Source organism: Maylandia zebra, linkage group LG5, assembly GCF_041146795.1.
Source record: "Maylandia zebra isolate NMK-2024a linkage group LG5, Mzebra_GT3a, whole genome shotgun sequence".
NCBI classification, from domain to species: Eukaryota; Metazoa; Chordata; class Actinopteri; order Cichliformes; family Cichlidae; genus Maylandia; species Maylandia zebra.
In genome coordinates, this window is record NC_135171.1 from 32,027,980 (window position 1) to 32,051,814 (window position 23,835).

Below are 23,835 nucleotides of genomic sequence, written 5' to 3' on the forward strand. Positions count from 1 at the left end.
ATTAATTGAGCAGCCCTACTTTGAAGGCTGCAATGATTTCCTGTGAATCTTCTTTGTCCATAAACTAAAGCAAAGGAAATAAAGGGAAAACCTGTAAATGACTTGGTAATTATTTACTTACTTGCAATAAAAGCCATTTACTGTAAAAAAACAAAAAAATCGCCTTGTTTATTTATTTATGTAGTTTAAAAAAAAAAAGCTTTACAAAAGTTGAATTAACAAATGATGCATTACTTTGAAGACAGTACAGTGGCTTAAGTAGACATTACTAATACTGCTGTACTATTTTAATAAAAAAACATTGATAATTCACGGTAAGTTTATAATTTGGACATTACATTACCATTTGCAAAAAACTCTTGTTTTATTCACTATTCACAGAAAGTGTTTTGGATTTAGAGTTTAAGTAAACAAAGCAGTCACTGCCACTGGAGTTAGTGACCCTGCTGGCCATTAAAAAGCCACAGTTCTGCTTTTCACATTTCCTGGTTAAAAAGGAACAATCATTCAAAAGAAAGGAAACTTAAAGGGAAAGGAGCTTAAACAGCTTGTTTCAGACCGACCTTCAGACCTTTGGGGGCTACACTAAGGTGGAGTATTGGATAAATAAGGATCATTTTTTAAAAGTGAATCTTGCAAAACTATCTAGTCCAAGAATAAAAATGTAGAGTTGGAAATAATGACAATAGGTCCCCTTTAATAAAATCTGAACTATCACTACATTTTGTCCTTACCAGCCACCATTGAAGTGCATCAGAGTCAAAATTATTGCCGGTCTCTTTGATGATGGGCTGCTGTTTAGCGTCGTAGCGCTGGCTGAACCATTTCGACCCATTGTTGTCTGAAATACAGGCATCAGAGCAGCCACACAGCCTGTAAGAGTACAAAACACAGGTGTAAGACCAGGGTATTAGTGGATATGCAGGGTTACAAGTGTTACATGTCATACTTAGCGTTTTTCATAAGCTGCTCCTGAATCACCATCTCTTCCTCCTCCTCGTCAATTTCTTCCTCAACCATCTCTTCCTCGGTGGGAATTTGTTCAGGTTTCAGGTAAGGAGGTGCCTGACCTGAAATTGGGCCTGTGAATTCAGCTGCTGGAAACAGAAAAAAGTTCAGGCCGTGTGGATCAATACTTAAAAAACAACAACAACAACAACAACAACAAAAAACAAACAAACATTCATTTCTCACACCCGCTCTTCACCTGTCATCCTGCCACTGGACGTGCTGTGGCCTCTGGGCGGAGCTGCAGGCTGCAACAGGAAATACCTCCTCTGAATGCTCTGGCTGGCAATCATGAGGAAGAGGATGGCAGCGATCACCAAGGCAACACAAGCCTTCCTCCTAACAATCATTGCTGCACTATCGGTGTTCAGCAGGAAGGGCGTGTTCTTGAGCTGTCAATTGACCAGCTATGTCAGCATAGTGGGAATGTGTCACCTGCTGTCATCTGGACTTTTTCCTTTGTTCTGTCACGACACCACTCAGCTTTTCCTCCATTAAGGCTGAGACCGGTGTTGCTTTCTGATTGGTAGATACAAGATCTATTGTTGGAGACACAGTGAATATTGCATCATTAATAATAAACTAAATATGTGAAACATGTATTTTCTTTTTTGCATTCTTTGCATTGCAACTCAGCAGTGTTTAAATACCTTAAAAACCACTGCAGAACTGATTAAAGATTACATAAAAATCTGATACTGACAAATCAGCCACTGGCAATCACACTCTCTGGGGCCCAGTATCAATCTATATTCAGATCATTTGAAAAACCTTAAGCAAACAAATCGCAGTGCATTTCTGTTTATTCATAAAAAGCCAAATATAGATTAAAAAAATATCATAAAACCAGGGGAATATCTGGAAACTGATCATCTGTGACATATTATAAAATTATTATTAGTTCATTCAAACCTTGGAAAAATAGAAAGCATTCTGCTGCTCTCCCTCACTCTGATAACAGAGTCATGCTAATTCTTGTTTTGCTCTGCTGCCATGGTGAACTCGGCGTAAGCAGCACTTGTAGTTTTGATGTCATCACTGATGCTGATAAAGGGGAAGGCGCAGCGCCACTCTCTTAAAAAAATACAGAAAGATTTTTACCGAATGGAGTCATCCTCTTACTCCCACTCACCTCCACACCGCCCCTCTCCCCCTGAAGGAATGTATCCGTGCACACAGAACTCAGCCTGTGAATCCCAATCAGATCTGGATTCAGTACAGCTTCTCCTGTTTCAGCTCTCAATGTAAATCTCCCTCTCACTGTGTGTGTGTGTGTCTCTATGCACGAACACACTCAGTCTGACCTGTCAGCTAACCTGTGTCAGTGTGTGATTCTTCACTACTATTTATGTAAATCGGCTATCACACAGTTTTCTACACAGTATCCGTTTGATCTGGTTTAACACACATGTGCACTTTACAATCTTTGCTTCCCTTTTTCTCATTTGATTTGTAAATTTTTTCCAACTGACATTCGTCAGTCCAATAAATGATGATAGGCGGTATATTGTCTCAGGTACTTTTTGATGGGCGAAGCAATGTAATCATGCACGGACTGACTTGCTTGTTTAGAATCTACAAGTTTTTTGGAGGGAATGTTTTACATTCTTTAGTTGTTTGTTTTAGAACAGCCTTTTTCCCGCAGCACGCCATGTTATAAATACCCACGAAGAAAACAGCGGCCGTTACAACCTATTTCTAAAAATGTACAATTTCATGCATCGGTTAAAACACTGGACTCCAGGTACATGACGCCCAGCTGAAAACACTTCACGCCAGTCGAGCTGCCCGAGATTCACAGAATTTACAGAAAATGTTAAATTTTTGTGATTTATATCATTGTCAGGACAATAAATGTCTTATATCGGGATATGAGATTTTGGTCATAGCGCCCTATATCCATATGATATATTCTGTATTTATACAGTGGCTTACAAAAGTAGTCGGCCCCCTTGAACTTTCCCACATTTTGTCACATTACAGCAACAAACATGAATCAATTTTATTGCAATTCCACGTGAAAGACCAATACAAAGTGGTGTACACATGAGAAGTGGAACGAAAATCATACATGATTCCAAACATTTTTTACAAATAAATAACTGCAAAGTGGGGTGTGCGTAATTATTCAGCCACCTTTGGTCTGCGTGCAGTCAGTTGCCCTTAGAAATTTACTTGATGAGTTCTAATGACTAAATAGAGTGCACCTGTGTGTAATCTAATGTCAGTACAAATACAGCTGCTCTGTGACGGCCTCAGAGGTTGTCTAAGAGAATATTGGGAGCAACAACGCCATGAAGTCCAAAGAACACACCAGACAGGTCAGGGATAAAGTTATTGAGAAATTTAAAGCAGGCTTAGGCTACAAAAAGATTTCCCAAGCCTTGAACATCCCACGGAGCACTGTTCAAGCGATCATTCAGAAATGGAAGTAGTATGGCACAACTGTAAACCTACCAAGACAAGGCCGTCCACCTAAACTTACAGGCCGAACAAGGAGAGCGCTGATCAGAAATGCAGCCAAGAGGCGCATGGTGACTCTGGACGAGCTGCAGAGATCTACAGCTCAGGTGGGGGAATCTGTCCATAGGACAACTATTAGTCATGCACTGTACAAAGTTGGCCTTTATGGAAGAGTGGCAAGAAGAAAGCCATTGTTAACAGAAAACCATAAGAAGTTTGCAGTTTGCCACAAGCCATGTGGGGGACACAGCAAACCTGTGGAGGAAGCTGCTCTGGTCAGATGAGACCAAAGTGGAACTTTTTGGCCAAAATGCAAAACGCTATGTGTGGCGGAAAACTAACACTGCACATCACTCTGAACACACCATCCCCACTGTCAAATATGGTGGTGGCAGCATCATGCTCTGGGGGTGCTTCTCTTCAGCAGGGACAGGGAAGCTGGTCAGAGTTGATGGGAAGATGGATGGAGCCAAATACAGGGCAACCTTGGAAGAAAACCTCTTGGAGTCTGCAAAAGACTTGAGACTGGGGCGGAGGTTCACCTTCCAGCAGGACAACGACCCTAAACATGAAGCCAGGGCAACAATGGAATGGTTTAAAACAAAACATATCTATGTGTTAGAATGGCCCAGTCAAAGTCCAGATCTAAATCCAATCGAGAATCTGTGGCAAGATCTGAAAACTGCTGTTCACAAACGCTGTCCATCTAATCTGACTGAGCTGGAGCTGTTTTGCAAAGATTTCAGTCTCTAGATGTGAAAAGCTGGTAGAGACAGACCCTAAAAGACTGGCAGCTGTAATTGCAGCAAAAGGTGGTTCTACAAAGTATTGACTCAAGGGGCTGAATAATTACGCACACCCAATTTGTAAAAAATGTTTGGAATCATGTATGATTTTCGTTCCACTTCTCACGTGTACACCACTTTGTATTGGTCTTTCACGTGGAATTCAATAAAATTGATTCATGTTTGTGGCTGTGATGTGACAAAATGTGGAAGTTCAAGGGCGCCGAATACTTTTGTAAGCCACTGTATATGTGTATGTGTGGTATATTTATGCGTATATCCTTACTCTCATTCCCTTTTATTGTATCTGGAATATGCAACTTCTGTCGGTGCTGTGCTACTGGAAACTGTGTTTCCTGGAGGAACCCACCCGAGGAATTAATAAAGTTTCATCTAATCTAAATCGCACAAAAGACTTAACATTAAAATCTAAGATTTTCACTGGAAAAAATTGCTTAGGAGTTTCTTCCCGTGTAGGATGAGAGGAAGCAGCTACTGTCAGTGGCTGTCTTATTCACAAGGGGTCACCACAGTGTGTAGTACCACTTGTTTGATTTGGTAAGTTTTTATGCTGGATGCCTTTCCTCATGTAAACCCAAATTGATGGTAAGTGAAACTGAAAAAAAAAAAAAAAGTTACACCTGTTACAACCTTTTCAGAACAAGACCAAAGAAGTCAGCCCCATGACGACTGATTATCAACATTGATACCTTTCTCTTAAAGTCATCCACTCCAGATGAGAAGAGTGGCACTCAAAGGACAAAGATTCTGACGCAAAGGCAACTTCCTGGATAAACATAACTGCACAGAGTTTAGGGCGAAGGCGAAGAAGAAGAAGAAGAAAAAAACAAAACAAAACTGGAATCAAAGAAAGTGATTTTCCACCACAAAGTATTTTCAAACTCTTGCAACATATTCCCCTAATATATGAATCTCTGAGCTTCTGTACTGATGTATCATTAAATGGTTGTAAAAAGCAACACAGTTGAACACTTGTGTCCTCAACCCAGTGGCTGCAGTACAAAGACCAAGGTTACAAAAATCAAGAGGTGATGAATGGTGCGGTTTGCCAGGCAGTGCACAGCGAGTATAATGGGGCCGTAACTGTATGCCAAGTTGGAATGTCCAAACTTGCTCCAGTACAAAGAGCTTTTAACACAGAGGCAGCTCAGAGCGGATATTATGATTGGCCCTGTAATTCCACACAGGAGGCAGCACACGGACCAACGTGTCTGCTAAAAATCCACCCTGAGAATTAGGAAATGCTTCAAACATCCTTGGGAACAAAAGGGGGGAAAGTTAATTCCAGCATAGTGGTCACAGTAGTAAAAAGTCTGGTGTATATTATTATATTTTTACAATATGCACTGCCCATATATTGGCTTCTCTTTGATGGCCTCCTGTTAAATCTGTTGAATTTAAAATATTTCCTCACACATACAAAGTCTTGAATAATCAGTCCCCATCTTACCCTAATGCTTTAAAGTAAAGTGCAGCAGCCAGTCTGAGACTCTGTGTTTTGTAGAAACTGCACAATAAATTTTTAAGTAAAAAAAAAAGAAAAGAAAGAAGAAGTGTGATGTAGCAAATTTGATACAAAATACAACTCGTACATGCAAATATTTTATATTATTTTATTATTTTTGAATTTATTTTTTCCCCCATTTGATCAGGAGGTTTACTAAACACTCCATTTTCAATTCCATGTTATTAGCTTAACCTGCAAGTGCCTGGTTTTTCCAACAGAGCACTTGCCTCACAGATTAGGAACCACAAGCAAGTCTGCCGAGTCTGTAAAGGTAGAATGTGAGGCAGAGCCTTCAGCCATCACCTCCATCCCCTGTGAACCAGCTAGTTGAAAAGATCAGATATCTCTCAAAAACATCCTCCTGTTTTCTCTCCTGATGAGTCCATGTGTCCACGCAAGCCAAAAACCACATCTGTTACAACTGCCAGTTATATGTGGAGATGCGGGACGCAATTAAAGCAATGCAGATTTAATTAATTATGGTGCTCATAACAATATTAACTTGTGTGTATAGCTGGGGAAGAGACCTAAAAGTCACCTAGACTGGCAAGCGATCACTGATTGCTTTGACCACAGTCAATCTCCAAAATCATCATCTACTTCTACAGACCTATGGAGAGGTGATACATTGTTGTTATTGTTGGACAGCACTGAGCAGCTCTTTCTGTGGCGGGCTGCAGCACCCACAATGTGGGCAGAGGTCTTTCCTTCGAACTGCTGTCAGACTCCACAACAAAGACTGGAAATGACCACACACGCACAGACAGAAACACACATAACCAATAAACCATGGTAGCCTTCGCTAGTCTCGCTTATGTGCAGTGTAATCTTTCTGACAATTATTTTACATATTATTTTACTCTATTTCAGTCTTTCTCAAACTGTGTTACTTGGGCTCTCTCTGGTGATACACGGGAAATCTCTATGCAAAGATGACACAAGAGTTCCCGAAGCTCTTCTGGGAGCTGGAGTCAACCAGAAAACATTTCCTGGAGCATGAGTCCTCTATAAAGAGCAGCCTTTCCTTATCGCCAGCTACACAGCGCTGGCAGGCTCGTTTCCCTGGCCTTAAAACTGCAAAGGCGGCACGGCGCTGTCACGCTGATGGTACCACCTCATAAAATATATGGCTCTTGAAGTACCACCCTTATGAGCGACGTTAAAGTACAGTAGTATACGCTTAATTAACACCACATAGAGTTTAGACAAGACAATTTTATTTTTTATATGAATGTTATGTATTGTAACTGTCATAAACAGGATGTGGTAATTGATAATAATAACAACCGTACTGCATTAAAACATTCACAGCGGGTGAGATATCTGGTCCCACCTGATGATCTACAAACCCTGCTTCTGGGTCAAAACTATTCCGCGTTTATCAAGGCAGTTGTGTTTGTAACATGTTTTAATGCTTTGTACTTTGTTCTATTTAATCTGAACAAGCCCCTAAAAAAGCAGTGATCACTGTCGGCCTCTCTCGGTTTTTATTACCACTGTTTATTTTAAAGCTCAGTTTTTAAAACCTTATGATGCAACTACAGCCCAGCCCATGTAGCAGTAAGTTAATTGCTAACCTTGTATTGTGGATGGATTGTCTCAGTATTTCTCCTGACTGAAGTTTGGTCTGTTTACATCAACCCGACATGTGATTGGATTTGTCCCTAAACATCGGGAACCCTCGCCTTAGCGTTCATACTCCAGACATTCCTGCAGTGTAACTAATGATGTGTGTTAACTGGCTTCATGTGTATAGGAATTTATTTTACTTATGTATTAATCACATTATTATATTGTATACTGCCTGGGTGCCACTGGATTTTAACAAGTCTCACACTCATACAGTAAGACAAATGGTGGGGGTCTAGTTAGGAAGTTGGGGGAAGCAGACAGCTCCACAGGAAGAATCTTTTGTCTCTTTGAGGACTCTGGGAGGTAGCAAGGGAGTGTGAATCTTAAGGTGTGAAACCGCTGTCTGCTGCCTTTTGTTCCTGGAGAAGGTATTTAACTGAGAGCCATGCTAGGCTCAGAGAGACTCTGCTGACCTGCCCCGCGGTCATGTAGGCTCTCCACAAGCTTGGTTGTCTGTTCTTTGTGTGTTTTGATTAAAGAATGTTAGCTACCGCTCACCGCTCGTCTGCAGGCTTTATTTAAATGGAAAACTTCCACAACACATGGATCGATAGATCTGGGTGTCATCTGCTTAGCAGTGAAAATCTATGCCATGACTTCTGATGATACTGCCTATACTGAAAACCTATACTGATGATACTGCATGTATAATGTGAACAGAATTGGTCCTAACACTGAACCCTGTTGAAGTCGATAATTAACCTTCCCAGTGCGGGTATATGTGTGTGTGCGTGTCTCACCCTGCCATAAATGGTATCAGCAATTGTCAGTTTTACAGAAGGAAGTGTAGACTATGGAGATGTTTGCCAACCCTAAAGTCATAAAAGTTAAGAAAAGCTCTGTGTGCAAGTTATGGTCATGCAAATGTGTCTGCCTGCCTTTCCATTTCGACAGCAAGCACGTCACTGGAAGCAGATGACATATGCAGCTGCTGAATGCCTATCGGTTGACAAATGGGACAAAATAGAGAAAAGAACAACAGCGGAGTTCGTCCAGGAATGGGAGAAGAAAACAAACTTTAACCTCCTAAGACCCGAACTCTTTCATGGCATGCATTTTTAATTTCTCTTTATATTTGGGCAGATTGGGACCTGATGAATGTAAAAACAAAGAATTACGTGATTTTTTTTTTTTTTACCTGATTTTTGTTTAAGAAAAATAGGATCCAGTCTGTCTGTTGCAGGGCTAACGCACAGAGACAGGCAACCATTCGCACTCACATTCACTCCCGCATTCACACCTATGGGCAATTTAGATTGATAAATTAACCTAACCCCACAAACTGCATGTCTTTGGACTGTGGGATGGACAGTCATTCATTTCCTCTTCTGCTGGCTTCATGCCTGAAGTCTTTCATACATTCGTAAACCTGTTCAGAAAACCTGTTTCCCTTATTAACGAAGTAGGAAACATCCACTTAAGGCAGGGGTGTTAAACTCCAGGCCTCCAGGGCCGGTGTCCTGCAGGTTTTTGATGTTTCCTTGATCCAACACAGCTGACTTGAATGGCTAAAAGAGCTCCTCAAAATGTCTTGAAGTTCTCCAGAGGCCTGGTAATGAACTAATCATTAGATTTAGGTGTGTTGACCCAGGGTGAGATCTAAAACCTGCAGGACGCCGGCCCTCGAGGCCTGGGATTCGACCCCCCTGATTTAAGGCAATGTAAATATCCCAGAGAGTTGAGAGTTGAAAAGACAGTGGAGGGTCTTGATGTTGTTTTAGGGTTTTCAGGATGGGGAAAAGGGACATAATTTCCTGTCCCAAGAACACATTGCAACAACAGGGCTTCCTGTCTTGCTTCCTCCCCTTTTCTGTGAACTCTGACACCTCTTTTGAGAAGTCCCTTTTGCGTTTATTAATCCCAATATGCAGCACCAAAGGTCTCTTCAGCTGATGTGTAAAAACGTCCAGGCAACTGCGGACGTTCACTTTAACTGGGTTATAGTGGAGTCTAAAGCTCCCTGTTGATAAAGCAAATTAGTCAGCTGACAAAGCAACAACTGCTTGCTTTCTCAAATTTCTGTAAAAGGAACAAGGCCTCGTCGAGACCCATGGAAAGTAAGTACAGTCTACTTGATGCGATCAGACCGGGTCCTCTGATAGGGATGGGTATTGATAAGATTTTCACGATTCCGATTCCATTTTCGATTCTGTTTAACGATTCGATTCTTTATCGATTCTCTTATAGATTCTTTTTTTTTTTTTTTTTTTTTTTTTAAAGGAGAACACTAAGGTCTAGGGCTGCACGATTTTGCATGAAATGAGAATCACGATTTTTTGGCTTAGAATTGAGATCACGATTCTCTCACGATTTTCTTTTCCAGTACTTATTAACTGCACATCAACTTCGCAACAGTTAAGACTGAACATAAAAACAATAAATAAACATAAAAACAACAAATGTCTCGCGTTTTGCTGTTGCCGCAAAATGTACTGCTTGAAATTCCGTCTCCACCGTTGCTCGACACTGCGTGTATAGAGCAGGTAGTGCAACAATAGAAAAATAGTTGCGGGACGGCACTGTGTAGCGTTTGTCTAGGGTGTTGATCATTTTCCTAAATCCCTCGTTTTGCACAGTGTTGATGGGAGCCATACAGTGGGGCAAAAAAGTATTTAGTCAGCCACCGATTGTGCAAGTTCCCCCACCTAAAATGATGACAGAGGTCAGTAATTTGCACCAGAGGTACACTTCAACTGTGAGAGACAGAATGTGAAAAAAAAAAATCCATGAATTCACATGGTAGGATTTGTAAAGAATTTATTCGTAAATCAGGGAGGAAAATAAGTATTTGGTCACCTCAAACAAGGAAAATCTCTGGCTCTCACAGACCTGTAACGTCTTCTGTAAGAAGCTTTTCTGTCCCCCACTCGTTACCTGTATGAATGGCACCTGTTTGAACTCATCATCTGTATAAAAGACACCTGTCCACAGCCTCAAACAGTCAGACTCCAAACGCCGCCATGGCCAAGACCAAAGAGCTTTCGAAGGACACCAGGAAAAGTATTGTAGACCTGCACCAGACTGGGAAGAGTGAATCTACAATAGGCAAGCAGCTTGGTGTGAAAAAAATCAACTGTGGGAGCAATCATCAGAAAATGGAAGACATACAAGACCACTGATAATCTCCCTCGATCTGGGGCTCCACGCAAGATCTCATCCCGTGGGGTCAAAATGATCATGAGAACGGTGAGCTGGGCGATATGAGATTTTTTCATATCACGATATGTTTTTTTCATTTCAGGCGATAACGATATCTATCACGATATAAGCCAAATAACTATATTTGTAAGATTTAAATGTGCCGTTGCTCACAAGTAAAATGTGAAATAATCAGCAGCTTGTTTTTATTTAAATATTTATTTCCCATAATAAGTTCGACAGGGTAGATGTACTTAAGGAACATGAGACTTTTTCAGATAAATAAAGGCAAATATTGCAAACTACACAAAAGGCAGCCACTAAAGCGTTTAAGTTTCAAAATAGAACAAACGAAACAGACTAAATTGTCAATTCCACTTAGAAACAAAATATTAATTCTAAAAATAAATCTTAGTTTGTTTTACAGAAGAACAGACAAAACTGACTAACTTTTGTCAATATCAAATAAACTGAGAACTAAAAGGAAATTCTCAATCTCTCCTTGTTGTATAGCTTAGCTTTTCAAACAGTTTTAACAGTTACTTTAGTCTGACAAAAGCCGAATGACGAATTAGCGCTTCCAGTCAGAGACTGAGGCTACGTCCACACGTACACGGGTATTTTTGAAAACGGAGATTTTCCGTTTTCGTTTTAAAAAATAATCCCGTCCACACATAAAGGCAGAAATGAAGGAAAACGCTGCTATGAACATGCCAAAGCAGCAGGTGGCGCTAGATTCCTAACCGTGCAGAAATGTTGGCTAATCAGAAGTCTAGAAGCCTCGGTGGGAAAAAGTAAACAAAGCTGGGGCATAGAAGCAGAACCGAGTCGTATGTGTGGAGGGACAGTAACTGTGTGTATATGTAAGCATTTAAACACTGCAGAGAGTAGAATTAACAGTAACAGTATTGTAGAAATTCATTTCACCGAAACAATAACGTGGCGCACAGTGTGACGCATGCACCAGTTTATTGTATTTCCAGACTTGCTTTCGGCACAATTTACAGTGCACGCTACTCTGTTTTTTGTCAGACTTGAAATAGCCGAAATACCTTCACACTACGGAACTTCTTTGGCTCTTCTGTTTGACAATCTCTCCGGCATTGGAACCATCATCTGTTTTCTCTTCGGTCACGCTCGGTTGATTTTTCTAGTCGGCACACTCATTTCCTCCATTACCCGCTGGCTGCTTCCCAAACAAACACACGTGCGGCTTGGCACTTGTGCTGTACGTAACAAGTCACGCGATGTGACGCTGCGGCTGTGGTTGGTTCGGCTCTGCGCTACTTAATTTGGATTGGCTGACCTTTTTTTTTTTTTTTTTTAAGAGGACAAGAGCGGCGAGGTCTATCGCGATAGCTTAATTTCTCTATTGAGTATAAGTTATATCGCGATACATATCGTTATCGTTCTATCACCCAGCTCTATGAGAACGGTGGGCAAAGATCCCAGAACCACACGGGGGGACCTGGTGAATGACCTGCAGAGAGCTGGGACCAAAGTAACAAAGGTCACCATCAGTAACACACTACAACGGCAGGGAATCAAATCTCGCAGTGCCAGACGTGTTCCGCTGCTGAAGCCAGTGCATGTCCAGGCCCGTCTGAAGTTTGCCAGAGAGCACATGGATGATACAGCAGAGGATTGGGAGAATGTCATGTGGTCAGATGAAACCAAAGTAGAACTTTTTGGTATAAACTCAACTCGTCGTGTTTGGAGGAAGAAGAATACTGAGTTGCATCCCAAGAACACCATACCTACTGTGAAGCATGGGGGTGGAAACATCATGCTATGGGGCTGTTTTTCTGCCAAGGGGACAGGACGACTGATCCGTGTTAAGGACAGAATGAATGGGGCCATGTATCGTGAGATTTTGAGCCAAAACCTCCTTCCATCAGTGAGAACTTTGAAGATGAAAAGAGGCTGGGTCTTCCAACATGACAATGATCCAAAACACACCGCCCGGGCAACAAAGTCCTGGAGTGGCCTAGCCAGTCTCCAGACCTCAACCCCATAGAAAATCTGTGGCGGGAGTTGAAAGTCCGTGTTGCTCGGCGACAGCCCCAAAACATCACTGCTCTCGAGAAGATCTGCATGGAGGAATGGGCCAAAATACCAGCTACTGTGTGTGCAAACCTGGTAAAGACCTATAGTAAACGTTTGACCTCTGTTATTGCCAACAAAGGTTATGTTACAAAGTATTGAGTTGTATTTTTGTTATTGACCAAATACTTATTTTCCTCCCTGATTTACGAATAAATTCTTTACAAATCCTACCATGTGGATTCATGGATTTTTTTTTTTCACATTCTGTCTCTCACAGTTGAAGTGTACCTCTGGTGCAAATTACTGACCTCTGTCATTATTTTAGGTGGGGGAACTTGCACAATCGGTGGCTGACTAAATACTTTTTTGCCCCACTGTATCTTTGGTCAGGTGATAAGTAATAGCCTCCGTAATTTCTTTGTGCCTGCGGGAGTTCGACGTGAAGCGCTGTATAAGGTTCCCGTTATTGATGTTTGGGTGGTTGACCGGGACGGATTTTCTCCTGTCACTTTCTCGTCATCCCTGACGTGCTCTCCGTTGTTTTTTCCCCTGCTAATTTTAGCAGCCAGCTTCTGTATCACGTGGTATAAGGCTCCGCCCTTGTCATTTGTTGAGCAGGAAGAGTGAGCGCTTGTTTTCATGCAGATTACGTCCCGGATCAAAATGAGGTACAATCGTCATCTTTTTTTCTTTTTAAATCGTTGTCATTCGGAAATGAGATCGCACATAAGTATGAATCGAGATCGCGATTTTCCAACGATTAATCGTGCAGCCCTAGCGCACAGTAATGGCAGGTTTTGTAATAAGGCAGATCGCGCTAACATAATATGCACTGTTAGTTGATTATTTACCTGCTGCATTAACGGGAGAGGACGTGCAAATGTTACCGCTGCTGCTTGGTTGAGATTCACGAGTCCGGAGCGGAATTAAAAACACGACATTCATTTAAGGTTATCGTGTGTTTTGTGAGCAAATGCTTTTGCATATTCCTAGTGTTTCCTCCCTTAAATGAAATATCTACTTTGCAAGTATTGCAAGTTGCCCTGTTGTCTTCCGTTCTCGTAAAGTATAATCAAACTTTTTAGTGTTTGAGCCGCTTAGGCGCTGTGTTTCCTGCCAGGTAAATGACGCTCCGCAACGTGGTGACGTCATTCGGGGTGACTGGAATCGATAAGGGAATCGTTTGCAAAAATGGCAAACAATTCCAAGGAATTGAAACAGTGGGAACCGGTTCTCAACAAGAACCGGTTTTCGATACCCATCCCCATCCCCATCCCCATCCTCTGATGTAATAAACTCGTTGGCTCACAAAGGTTTCATTACACTTGCAGTAATGAGCTCAGCTGTTACAGACTCTGGGAAAGTTTCACTTTGTATATAATAAAGAACAGCTCTAATGACTGTTACACCATCAATATCACATTTTAGTTAGAGGGGAAAAAGCAAAACTACAAACACTTGTTTGTAGTTGCAAATTTAAGTTAAATTCTTGCACTCTTGAGCCCTGCACACAGCAGCTGTTGCCTTCCCCACCGTCTTTCATATCACTAACAATTCCCCCTCTCTTTTAGATTCTTGTTAAAACTGCAGAGCCTCATATGCTTCCTCTAATGTAAAAAAAACAAGGTGAAAATACTAAGAAGAAAAATAAGTCAAATTAAGGTATTATTGATCATATCTGCTTTTCTTTATAAACTGTTTTATTTTTGGATGATTTCTTGTATTGTCAGTTTCTTCCTGTGATATAGCTAAATAAACTGCTTCACTTCAATACAAAACTGTTGACCAATAGTCTACTGATCCCAACAGATAAGATATTCAACAGTCCAAAGTTTTGTTTAACCTTCCTGTGTTCCTGTATTTACACGCAAATTTACAAGTTTCAGGAGAGACATCCGCCACGTCCAAATCTGGATCCACATACCGGTTTACTGCAGCAGTAATAATATGCTTACCATGAATTTACATTGATAAGGTTAGAATGACTTTTAATGCCATTATTGATTCATTTTAAAGGCCTAATTCTTTCTTGTTGAACTCACTGACTCCTGATCAATGTGTGAACTCCCATCTAAAATGAATATCGAGCACCTTGTTGATGCACAATGTTCATTCACAAAGGAACAAAGTAAACACTAAGCACAATTCTTTCTTAGATACCAGGACTGTAGGAGTATTTAAGTTGCCTTAAGTATAACAGAGACAGTACTTTATTTCTGCCATTTTCAGAAGTATTGCTGAACTGAAATAGGAAAGAAAGTGTGTCAAGCTCTTAAAAGTTTATGAAGGTAAAAGCCACATGTGCGTTTTTGAGCCTTTGAGAGGACAGTGACTGATATAAAATTCCTTGGGTCCAAGTCTGAACCCTTAAACATCTCTTTGAAGAAGGAAGGATCAGCCACGTTGTCCTAAAATTGCACTTTGTACAATCCTCGTGAATTACACACTACACCAACAGTCAGAAACGCATTCCCTAGTCTTTCATAAAACACGCCAACTCCAAATTCAAAACCTTGTATTTATCTTCAAACAGTCCCTACTGAGTAAAAAACATTCTGACTTTCAGAAATGTAACTTACAGCGTTCCTCACAAAGATAGACGATCGACTATACACACAGAACATTTTAACAGTAATACAGCACAGGAAGAAGAGGGGCTAAAAAAAAGCTTGCTCTCATATCCGGTACAGGAAGGCTTGACTCACAGGCATGATTTTTTTTGGGGTGGGATCTTTATTACATATTTTTACTGAACCTAAACGTGTCATTGTCCTGTTTCTCTACATAATGGCTGTCCTTGTAGTCTGACAGTCCATTTTATAAAAAGACAACATCTATTCAGCATTAAGTATTGCCACACAAAAATCCTCTGACTCTGAATGTTTGGTGAAGAAATGAAAATGGATTCAGGAAAATGAGCAGACAGTCTGTAAAAATCGACTTAGTCAGATTTAGTCAGGCCTCTATAATTACTTTAGCCCCAACCCAGTCTAAAAAAAACAAACAAAAAAAAACAAAACACTAAATGACCACACAACCTGCTCCACTGACCATCATTATATTACATTCAAGTGTACCATTTCAGTTGTCACATAAACATAAATATCACAAACAGTCCCAAACATAATTACAGAGTGAGTTTTACTGGTCTGGCACACCTATGATCAAAGTGGGCTGTAGCGGGTCCTCGATATAAAATGAACCACAATTCTGTCACTTCTTTGAAGTTTTGAACATAAATCACTGATTTTTTTTGTTCTACCATTTGACTATAAACAAGACAAAGCAGGGGAGCAATAATAACTGGGACTGTAAAATTAAATACAAGACAGTCAGTATCATAGACATGGCTATCTGTCCGTGCCCCTTCTTCTGGAAATCAACAGCTAGTTTACAAGAAATACATAATCGGTTATGGTAAAATGTTATGACTGTATGGAACACAGTGACCTTGAAAGTAATATATTCTGAGCCCTGTCAGTTCAAAATAATTTGTAGAAGTCTTGATGTGTTTGTCTCTTCACCCTCTGATTGCTTTCTTCTTCTTCTTTTAAATTCTCTCACCAGGTGGCAAATGGTCTCTCTCCCGTCAGCACTGGCCTTTCCCTTCAGTTACTTTTTGTAGTGTTGTTTAATTATTATTTAATTTAGAATTTATTGCAATACCTTTTTTCTGCTTACTGACATTAACTTAGAGGATAAGCCTGAATGACGGTTGGTTCCAGGCCTTTTCCCTCTTTTGTTTGATTTTGCCATTGTGCCATCTCCCTTATTTGTGTTTAAGTGTCTTGGGTTCCTTTAATCCATGAATTTAGAGACCACAACAAAAGGTACACGATGAAGCCACAAATACTACTTGCCAAAGACCTGCAGAGCAACCGAAAATAGGGACGCATCAGGTATCATACAGACTCCAGTAGCACAACTGGTATCTCTGACACTCTGCTGATCTAATTTAATTAAATGGAATTTAGGGTTATTATATGCACATCCATCTTGCATAGGCGGAGCCCGCTGCATTTCAAGAATTAGAGCCAACACAAAAACAACAAATAGTCAGCAGTCCAGGAGCATTTTACACTACCACGCCAAGGTCTGTTTATTTGTTTGCCATAGTTCATGACCTGATTGTGATGAGGCAAACAAACACTGGTCTAGTGAGCTGATGAGGAGGCACATCGCCCTAAAACTGACTGGAAAACTTCTATTGATCCTACAGTTTCATGATGAGATGTCAACAACAACTAAGTGATTAACTGCTATTACAGCGATACTGCAATACATAATATTGACAGCCAGGGGAAGATGACAAAAAATTATATTTAGCACAGTTGCTCTGTTGTGTGTGTTTTGCTGTAATGCTAAATGTCCTGAGGATTAATAATTAGATTTATGTTGATAAGGTGTCAGGGATAAAACTGCTGATTGTTTCCAGGATGTCAACAGGAAACAGGAAACGCTGTAATGAAGAAGTGCTACGCACAGACAATCGCAGGCTACCAGCAGACTAATATCACAGAGATGATAACAACCTGGAGTCAAAACAGGCCACACTGTCAACATCACAAATATTACAGCAGCTGCTCTATATAAACACTTGATGGTCTTTTACCAGTAACCCTAACGCTGAACTCTACAGTAGGGCAACAATACACCAAGAAAACCTCGACACATAATATAATATTGTTAAAGCACTAGCAGACAACAGGCCAACTCCACTCCAAGAACACATTAAATGCACACAAAGCAGCCGAGCACCACCAACTGTAATCTATAAAGACTCTCAGTAAGATAACTACAGACTAGCGATACACTGAAGTTAGATGTGGGAGGAAAATAACACAGTAGAGTGCAGCTACGTGTAAATACACCAAACTGAGCGCAGCATAATAGAGAAGTACTATTAAATATACATTTTATGTATGTATGACTGACATTTCTCCTTAACTTCCTATTCAAAGAAGTTCTTTTTTTCGATAGCGTGGTGTACAACAAGCTATAACTAGACTTTTTTTTACTTTTACATTCTTCGCTCCATGCTTATCAGTATTTATCCTCGGGGTTGTAAATAAGGACACCGGTTTACTTGTAAAACTATCATGCAAATACATTATTTTGCTTGACTAAGCATTATGAAGGCTAAGTAACTTGTACAGTTTTTGATGACGCTTCTGTGTGGAACCAACTGAAGGCTTTACTGGATGTCCCACACTGTTACTGTTAGTGTAGTCTTTGAGGGGGCGGCATTACATGAACCTTCTGGTAAGGCCCTCATTTCCTCATAAATAGATGGGTGGGCGGACAGACTTCTGACAAACTAATGAATATTACAGGAGTAATATGAGCGATAAGTAAAGTCTATGAGGCAAGCTACAACACACAGGATCACAAGACTATAGACATACTGTAAACATCCATTAGGTAAAATATATTAAAAGTACAATAAAAACAATCAGTCCGTTTAAACAGAAACTACAGCAATATTTCAGGAATACATGAAGCAGGCCATTATAGCTAAAGGTACATCAAATACTGCAGAAAGGCATAGAAGTTGACAAATGAGAATATTCTAACACCACCATGAAAATCGCTATTATTATGTAGGACAAGCAAAAATAAGCTAAAATATGATAGGGATGCAGATATAAAGACCAGAGCAAAGTTCTAAAATAATTTTAAGGAAGCACTTTGTAGTAAGTTGTGGTTCCTTAAAATTGGATATACAAAGAACTGCAACTGCATGTCCCCCAGCAGCAGACGGGCAGCTACAAAAATAGAAAAGTACAGACCTCAAGTCTGAAGGTATTTGTCCCCAACCCACCCCCAACGTTATCTGCCTCCTTCTAAAGTATCTCACGCCTTTTCCTTTCCTTTAGAAATCACAACACAAACAAGCAATCCACGTCAAGAGAAAAACAGCACAATCCGGAGTAAACCTGGCTTCAAAATGCGTTAAGTTTTGGTGGAAACTTTAAGAAGTTTCTAGCCCGAGTTACGAACACGCCGTTACTCAGAATGATTGATACACGGCTTTAGACACATAACGAGCCAGTAAACAGCCGGTAAAACCGCACAAAGCTCCGAGAAGAACAAACCGAAAAACACTTACACGAAGGAGCAGCAGCTGCAATAGACACCAGTTAGATTTTCTTCCTTTCTGTTAGAGAAGCAGCAGAGCTGAGGGCATGATGATGCAGAACAGAGACCCCACCCACCGGGAGGGGAGGGGCTTGGCGAAAGAGGAGATTTTTTTTACCACCCAAAAACATTTTTTCTTTCTAACGGTGCGGTTTTTTGGGTGTGTTTGTGTTACAGGCATGTTGCAGTGTTGAGTCTTTTTACAAAATGGATGCAAAGATTTTACAGATTTATCTGGTTAGGCCTTCTCGGCTTTGTTGAGAAAAAGCAAGGAGATAAAATCCAACAATAGGTTCAAGTTTAGGTTCTTAGATCAGGTTTGACTTGTGTTAATTAAACATGAGTTATGAGCTTATTAGGTTAATTTAGGTTATTTTTAGGTAACCTGTAGCTAGTTTTCAAGAATTAATACAAGTCAAAGTAATTTATCTATGAACTGAAATAAACTTGTGTGTATTTCCCCATAAAGAGAAGGAAGAGAAAAAAAAAGAAGCTTCAGTAATTTTATCTGTAGTTCAGTCAGCTGAAGTCTTAGAAACTTAATTGGGCTGTAATTAGCCCATATTTTAATGTCATACGTTTCATTCCAGTGGTTTTTGGCACTCACATTTATGAGTTTCTGTTCATTTTGTTTTTAAGCTGCAGATCAGACCAGGCCATAAATTTAGCTAGCTAATATATTATCACTCTGTAAACAATTACCAATAATAGTGGGACAGAGTGTTCAGCAATGTTCACTGAAGGGCTGTACTTTAAATGCTTTTAAATGTAGATGTAATTTACAATGGCATTTGGGAACTATAGGAGCCTGTGATATACTACTACAATATTTCTCAGACTGCCCTGTAATTGTTCTAGAAATGAATTCTGTTTAAATATGTTACCAGATGACTTCAGTTTCTCCTTAACCAAACTCCATTCAAACCAAACTCCATTCAAATCAAATCAAATCACTTTTATTACTTTTATCACTTTTATTTTTATTTGCCTACTGGTGTTGGCCAGAGGGGCCGATGGCGCGATATGGCAGCCTCGCTTCTGTCAGTCTGCCCCAGGGCAGCTGTGGCTACAACCGTAGCTGCCTCCACCAATGTGTGAATGCGAGAGTGAATGAATAGTGGCATTGTAAAGCGCTTTGGGTGCCTTGAAAAGCGCTATATAAATCCAATCCATAATAATAATAATAATTATTATTATTATTATTATTATTATTATTATTATTATTATTATCACATCGCATGTGCACTGGTACAGTACATGCGAGTGAAATTCTTGTGTGCGAGCTTCACAAGCAACAGAGGTGTGCAAAAAAAAATACAATAACATAAAACAAGCAAAATATAAGAATGGCTAAATCTGAGAGTAATAAATATATGTACAATATAAGAGTGTATGCATTACTGGGTGTGTATACTAAATAGGTTTTTCTACGTGTGTGTGTGTGTGCGCGTGTATATATATATATTTTACAAATTAAGTAGAGTAAACAATAAAATAAAATATATAAAATATACAGAGGTTGGTAGTTGAACATGTGCAAAACAAATGGCATTTATATACAGTGTAGAGTGCATAATGTTGAAGTTCCAGTAGTAAGTGTGAGGTGTCTTCCTGATGGAAGTAGTCTGAACAGTTAATGGCTGGGGTGACTGGAGTCCTTGATGATCCTCCCCGCTTTCCTCAGGCACCGCTTCCTGTAGATGTCTTGGAGGGAGGGAAGCTCACCTCCAATTATCCGTTCAGAGCACCGCACTACTCTCTGGAGAGCTTTGTGGTTGTAAGCGGTGCTGTTGCCATACCAGGTGGTGATGCATCCAGTGAGGATGCTCTCAATGGCATTCGACTATCCCTTGGTGTGTTAGAGTGAATACTGTTTTATGTTTTGTTTTCATATGGCTATAATGAATAGTGCCTTTGAGTTCTCACCACCATTGTCATGAAAATGAAACCAGCCAGAACTATGAATTTAAACAGCTTTATTTATATGGATTAGGGTGAGGGGAGGGCCTAAAGTTGATGAATTTACTCACAACACACTCATATTAACGGTACTTAAGAACCTGATTATCTGCACACACACGTTGGTAGTTTCGTGTTAAATTCAGTCTTAAGTTTTTTATTTTTCATTTGCACAGCTGCATCTACAAAAACAGTTTTACTGGATATTTTCTAACAGACCTTAATCTTCAGTACTGATCATTTAACCTCCAAAGTTCAGCCCTAGTATTGCTCATGTTATGATGAGGCATGGTTCGAATCCAAAACTCAGAGATTGAATAAGTAAACAAGAAACAAAGAAACTTTTTTTTATTTAGACAGAAAACTAAAGCCTACGATGTACAAAGGTTGAGTGATGAAAGCAAACTAGAATCCGAGAATGTCCAAATGTGACCACCACATTAAAACGAGATTAGACACTCTGACAAACACTGGAAGGAGACTGAGAAGCAAATGAGGTACTCTGCTGAAATTAATGAAAGTGATGACAAAGCAAGTACACAGCAAAATCTCCAGTGTTAAATTAACACTGGAGATTTTGCTGTGTAACATAAATAGATCACACAAAACAAATGACTACCAAAATAAAACAGGAACACCTGAACAGGGAATCACAGAACACAGAGATGACATTTTGATAACAAGATATAAACAAAAACTCTAGACACTAACACTAAGTTTGATTAAACCAGTCTGACATTAATCAAAAGGAGGAGATTTAAAAAAAAAAAAAGAAAAAAAAAAAAAAAAAGAGCATACACACTTACACCCCAAAAACATAGAAACCTAGATTACATGGACAAAAATATAAAAAAAAATCACCTTAAAAAAATGCACAGTGAGGACGTAGAAGAACAAAACTCAGTTATCGCTTCAAATTTTTTAAATTCCAGGGCCTCTTGCAAGAAGCTGCTGGATGGGGCTTCTGCGCCCCCATTAAAAGCTGTGCGTCTGAGATAACTATAGTAGTGATCGTTGCTCTCTATGACATCACATATGGCTGAGAGTAAAAAAAAAAAAAAAGACTCAAAGAGAGAGTTTATAGCGGTCTAAAACCTGAACCTTTGGTTTAAAGGGATTAATTGAACACCCACTGAACATTCTTTTTAATGTTGCCCATAATTAATATGAAAATCCGCTATTGCAAAATAATGTGATCAAAAACAAGGAAAACAGGCTCTTTTTAACCATAATGGCTGCTGGGGTTAATGACGAGGCTGATTGTATTTTAACGGTTAACGGGAGCGAAGCAGTAAATGTTTCCCCTTGAGGCCTCAGCAGGTTAATATAGCCATGTAGGCAGACAAAGCACTGCAGTGTTGTTTTGTTTGCCTAACATTTATATTTTTAACATTACAAACAGGTTTTGTGGAGAACTACCTGACCTTTTGTAAAATGTAAAACACATTCACATGGAGCTTTGTCTTAGGAGTAAATTAAAACTTTGACAGCAACACTTCCTCTGTCTCAGCCTTCACACTACAGACAAAAAGGACTGAAATACAAATAGAGAATCACATGAGAGATAGTTCATGGCGCCTTCTGCACACGTGTCTCTGTCTCACATGTGTGACTTCCTGTGAGATAACTATATCAACACTTAAAGGACTAGATGGCAGACACATCGTTATATGACAGGAAAAAGAAAACAAATGAGACAGGCTTCAGCATTTCCCTCCAGCTGATAAGGAATGCCTCCAGAAAAACAGCAGTTTAGCTGTTTTTTGTTTGTTTTTGAGGTGCTGTACTGCAGAAAAGGGCATCTCACAGTTGATCTGATGGTGACGTCTGCACAATGTCAGACTGCACAGAGACAAGGTTTAAGGATTTAATCCAAATGAATTAAAGTAAGTGACAGTGACAGATAAACGAGAGACAGCACAGCTTTCCACTTTTCGCTCCTCAGTTTTATTCCTTTTGCTAAACAACACAAACAACCGTAAACACTCGGAGATTTTCCCAGAGTCATTTCACACTTTTTGAGCAGAAATTACACAAAATAGTAAATTTTTTACAGATGGTATTTCACTTACTTACTTAAGGCAAGGCAAGGCAAGTTTATTTGTATAGCACAATTCAACAACAAGGTGATTCAAAGTGCTTTACAGAGACATTAGAAACAAAAACAAATAAAAAGCATGATTTAAAATGGATTCGTTTGTTTGTTTGCTTGTTTTAATTAACAAACAAACAAAACAGTATATAAAATCAAAACAGATAAAATCAGAACAATAGATAAAATCAGTAATTAAATGTAAGTTTTGAAATTTAAGCTTAAAAGTGTGGATTTGGTGCTTTATTCAAATGCAGCTGAGAACAGGTGAGTCTTCAACCTGGATTTAAATAAACTGAGTGTTTCAGCTGATCTGAGGCTTTCTGGGAGTTTGTTCCAGATATATGGAGCATAAAAGCTGAATGCAGTTTCTCCGTGTCTGGTTCTGACGCTGGGAACTGATAAAAGACCAGATCCAGATGACCTGAGGGATCTGGAAGGTTCATACTGGGTCAGGAGGTCACTGTTGTATTTTGGTCCTAAACCATTCAGAGCTTTATAGACCAGCATCAGAACTAAGTTTTTAGAACTTAAAACTTAGTTCCTCCTACGCTGGGCGGCACATGGGGTAGCTAGTGATCTCCATCGATGTCGGTCAGCAGTGACTGCTTGAGCTTCGTCCCAGGCAATGTCGACAGTTCTCAGATCGTCCATGAATGTTCGACGCCATGTGGTCTTTGGTCGGCCTTGCTTTCGCTTGCCAGTGCGTGGACACCATGTCATGGCAATCTTAGCTGGGCGATGAGGGGGTAGGCGTAAAATATGGCCCGCAAAGCGGAAGCGCCTTTCTGCAACAACATCGGCTAATGGGCGGGTGCCTGCTCTTCGTAGGACCTCCTCATTTGTTATTCGGTCCCGGTAGGAAATTTTCAGGATTCGTCGCAGGCCACGTTGTTGAAGCACGTTCAGGTGTTGAATAATTGCACTTGTTGAGCGCCAGGTTTCACTAGCGTAAAGGGCAGTAGGGAAGACGATAGAGTTCAGTAGTCTGATCTTGACCCTTACATTCTGGGAGGTCGAGTTCCAAATAGGTTGGAGACGTCGCA

The 23,835-nt window shown here is 40.1% G+C and overlaps 1 protein-coding gene across 3 annotated transcripts in view; it reads right to left on the reverse strand.

Annotated features, from left to right (window-relative positions):
- The window catches only part of st3gal8 (ST3 beta-galactoside alpha-2,3-sialyltransferase 8), a 30,193-nt gene extending 11,362 nt beyond the window's left edge, over positions 1-18,831 (reverse strand). The window contains exons 1-4 of one of the 3 annotated variants that reach the window (XM_023155093.2): positions 18,710-18,831; positions 1,208-1,547; positions 950-1,094; positions 735-873 (exon numbers count right to left, since the gene is read on the reverse strand). In XM_023155093.2, the coding sequence (XP_023010861.1) occupies positions 735-873; positions 950-1,094; positions 1,208-1,358 (435 nt within the window). In that variant the 5' untranslated portion in view covers positions 1,359-1,547; positions 18,710-18,831. Of the gene's footprint in view, positions 1-734; positions 874-949; positions 1,098-1,207; positions 1,548-2,140; positions 2,159-18,709 lie in introns of those variants that run through there. The other 2 variants (XM_014413240.2, XM_014413241.4) reach the window with 2 other exon arrangements.
- Positions 18,832-23,835: the final 5,004 nt, after the last annotated feature.